General features: G+C 42.8%; 1 protein-coding gene across 1 annotated transcript; it reads right to left on the reverse strand.

Moving 5' to 3' along the window:
• Positions 1-238: 238 nt before the first annotated feature.
• LOC138880209 (uncharacterized) lies at positions 239-2,322 on the reverse strand. Its single transcript, XM_070159884.1, has 4 exons — positions 2,211-2,322; positions 1,744-2,058; positions 1,404-1,689; positions 239-1,310 (listed from the first exon to the last, which is right to left on the reverse strand). Exons 1-4 carry the CDS (start codon positions 2,320-2,322, stop codon positions 239-241), a joined length of 1,785 nt encoding a protein of 594 aa, XP_070015985.1.
• Between the last annotated feature and the right edge of the window lie 792 nt (positions 2,323-3,114).

The raw sequence follows: 3,114 nt of genomic DNA on the forward strand, positions 1-3,114 counted from the left end.
TCAAGTCTATTTTTGAAAAGTACTTTGCACCTTGAAGTTGATCAAATAAATCATCAATTCTTGGCAGTGGGTACTTATTTTTAATGGTAACTTTATTCAACTGCCGATAGTCGACACACATTTTGAGAGACCCATCTTTCTTCTTTACAAACAGGACCGGGGCACCCCACGGTGAAACACTCGGTCTGATGAAACCCTTGTCAAGAAGGTCTTTCAACTGTTCTCTCAACTCATTAAGTTATGCTGGAGCCATCCTATAAGGAGGTATAGATATGGGCTGAGTGTCTGGCATGAGATCAATGCCAAAGTCTATGATTCTTTCGGGAGGAAGTCCGGGAAGGTCATCTGGGAAAACTTCTGGAAATTCTCTAACAATTGGCACTGACTGAAGAACTGGTGGTTCTGATTCTGGATTAATAATGTGAGCCAAATAGGCGAGACACCCCTTACCGATCATTCGTTGTGCCTTAAGGTAAAAAATAAACTTACCTACAAGCGATGCTGAACTACTCTTCCACTCTATGACTTCTTCATTTGGAAATTGGAACCTGACTATCTTAGCATGACAATCTAACATGGCATAGCAGGAAGACAACCAATCCATACCCATGATCACATCAAAATCCACCATTTCTAACTCTATGAGATCGGCTTTGGTATTGCGACCTTGGACTGAAACTATACAACCTCTATAGACTCTGGTGACTTTCACTGACTCGCCAATTGAAGCAGATACTAGGAATGGCTCACTAAGTTGTTCAGGTTCTAGTCCGAGGTTAATTGCAAAGTATGGAGTCACATATGAAAATGTTGAACCTGGATCCATTATGGCATAAGCATTATGTGAGCAGACTAAAAGTATACCTGTAATAACTTCTGCAGATGCCTCTGCACTCTGACGATCAAGTGTAGCAAACAAACGGGGTTGTCCCCCTCCTTGAGTAACTCGGTCTGCACCTCTGCCTACTCCATGCCCGATCTGATTATGAGAACCACGAGCCTGAGGTGGTGCAACTGCAGTAGCTGAGGAACTAGAAGGACGAGTTGGTCCACCACTGAGATTACGTCGCAACTTTGGGCAGTTGGCCTTTATATGACCAATGTCTCCACAATGGTAGAAACCATGAAACCCGAGCTTGTATTGACCTGAATGTTGCCGCTTACATGTTCCACAAAGACTTTGCTGGTGTGAATGTTGCTCAGCATGATTCTGGCTATGTGAGGATGATGTCCTAAAATTCTGATTCTGGCGAGACTGATTTCCATTACTCTGAGTACGTCTGAAGGAGGACCCACCACCTGACTGATGACTGAACTGAGTTGGTGCTAATGACTCCTTATTAGAAGAATCCCTTCCACCTCCGCTAGATGTACCATTAAACCTGCCCGTTGTACAGGCTTACTTGTTAAGCTCTTTTTCTTCTCTCCTTAGTTGTCTGTATTTCTCTAAGTTCTTGGCAAATCCCACAACAGAGGAGAAGGCTTCCATCCCTACTGCTGCAGCTGATATCGTATCCTTAATGTGGTAAGCTAAACCGCCCACAAACCTACGAATCTTTGCTTTTTCAGTCTTAACCATGTGAGGAGCATGCTTAGCTAACCTTATGAATTCCATGTAGTACTCTTGCACACTTTTATTCCCTTGCTTGAGCTGTTCGAACTCTGTAGCCTTAGATTCCCTATCCTCTTCTGGGATAAAGTTAGCCATGAAGGTCTCTTCAAATTCTTCCCAAGTAGGCGGACCATCATCTTCATCTCTTTCCTTTTCCCACATCTCAAACCAAGCGCCGACCACATCTCTAAGCTGGTAAGCAGCTAGCTCTACAGCTTCATCATCAAATGCTTTCATCACTCGGAGGGCTTTCTTGACACCTTCCAGCCACAACATCGGATCTTCATCAACTATAGAACCATGGAACACTGGAGGACTCAACTTCAAAAATTCATTCACTCTTGAGGACTCAGAATTGCTCTGTCTATTTGATTGAGGTGGAATCTCATCTCTTCTCTCATTCTGGTTGGCCATAAAGGCCTTAAACATCTCCATAGCACTGTTGACTGCATTGAACATCTGAACCACCTCTGGGGATATAGTTGTTTAAGTCGGAGCTGCTGTTGGGGGTGGCGTTGGATCCTGAGGTACTTGCTCATCATGTTCCACCCCTTCTTCATGTTCAACCTGGGGTACTTGAACCCCCTTGTGGATTTACCCTTCCTTTTCTGAGTTCGAGCCTTTTTAGTTCTGCCTTGAGCCACAATAGTAGCAATAGTTTCTTGAGCAGCATCTTGAGTGTCGGTGTCAGAGTTGCGAGTACGAGCCATTTCTGCGAGTTTTGGAGAAACGAATACATTAGATAATTTCTTAGAGACATCTACTGCACGATCTAAAATATGAGAAAAATGAGACTTTTTCCTAAATGTTGGTAGCCTCCTGTTTATAAGTATGGCGCGCTTCATACACATAAACAAGACTCTACTAACACGGCTTCATAGACCCCTAGGACTCCATAAACCTGAGACTCTGATACCAAGTTTGCCACGACCCATTTCCCGAACAAGATGAGACCGGCACTCGATCACTAAACATGACCGAGCGAACCATCTCTGCTTATCAACCCTATTATAACTCCAAACTTTATATGCAACAAAGCAATACTCTAACCAAATACTTTTGGATTAATTCAAATATTTAAATAAATCAACTCCAAAGCTTTATTCGTAGTAACTACTGAATTACTACTAAGTTATTATAAAATAACATCTGAATCTCAACCCAATGATTATGTCTATGAAGCCTCTACTGATAAACTGACGCACTGCTCAGGATATGAGATTTCCTGGCCAGTTCTCTAAATAAACAAAGAAATAGCTAAATGAAAATGACTCTAAGAATACTCCATGAACAAAAGCGGAGCTCACCAATATCGCTGGAAGGGAAGGAAGTCCTAACTTGTAGCCTGCTCGCCTGCAAATCTGGTTCCTACGTTGTACCGCAGGCCAACGTAGGTTCCCAAAAGAGAACGTTAGTACCATCCACTGTACTCAGTGAGTCTCAACAATAGGGGGAGAAACTTTAATAACATATACATTACGAGCAAAGGTTCCAAATGCATG

The sequence above is a fragment of the Nicotiana sylvestris genome, chromosome 10 (genome assembly GCF_000393655.2).
Source record: "Nicotiana sylvestris chromosome 10, ASM39365v2, whole genome shotgun sequence".
Lineage (NCBI taxonomy): Eukaryota > Viridiplantae > Streptophyta > Magnoliopsida > Solanales > Solanaceae > Nicotiana > Nicotiana sylvestris.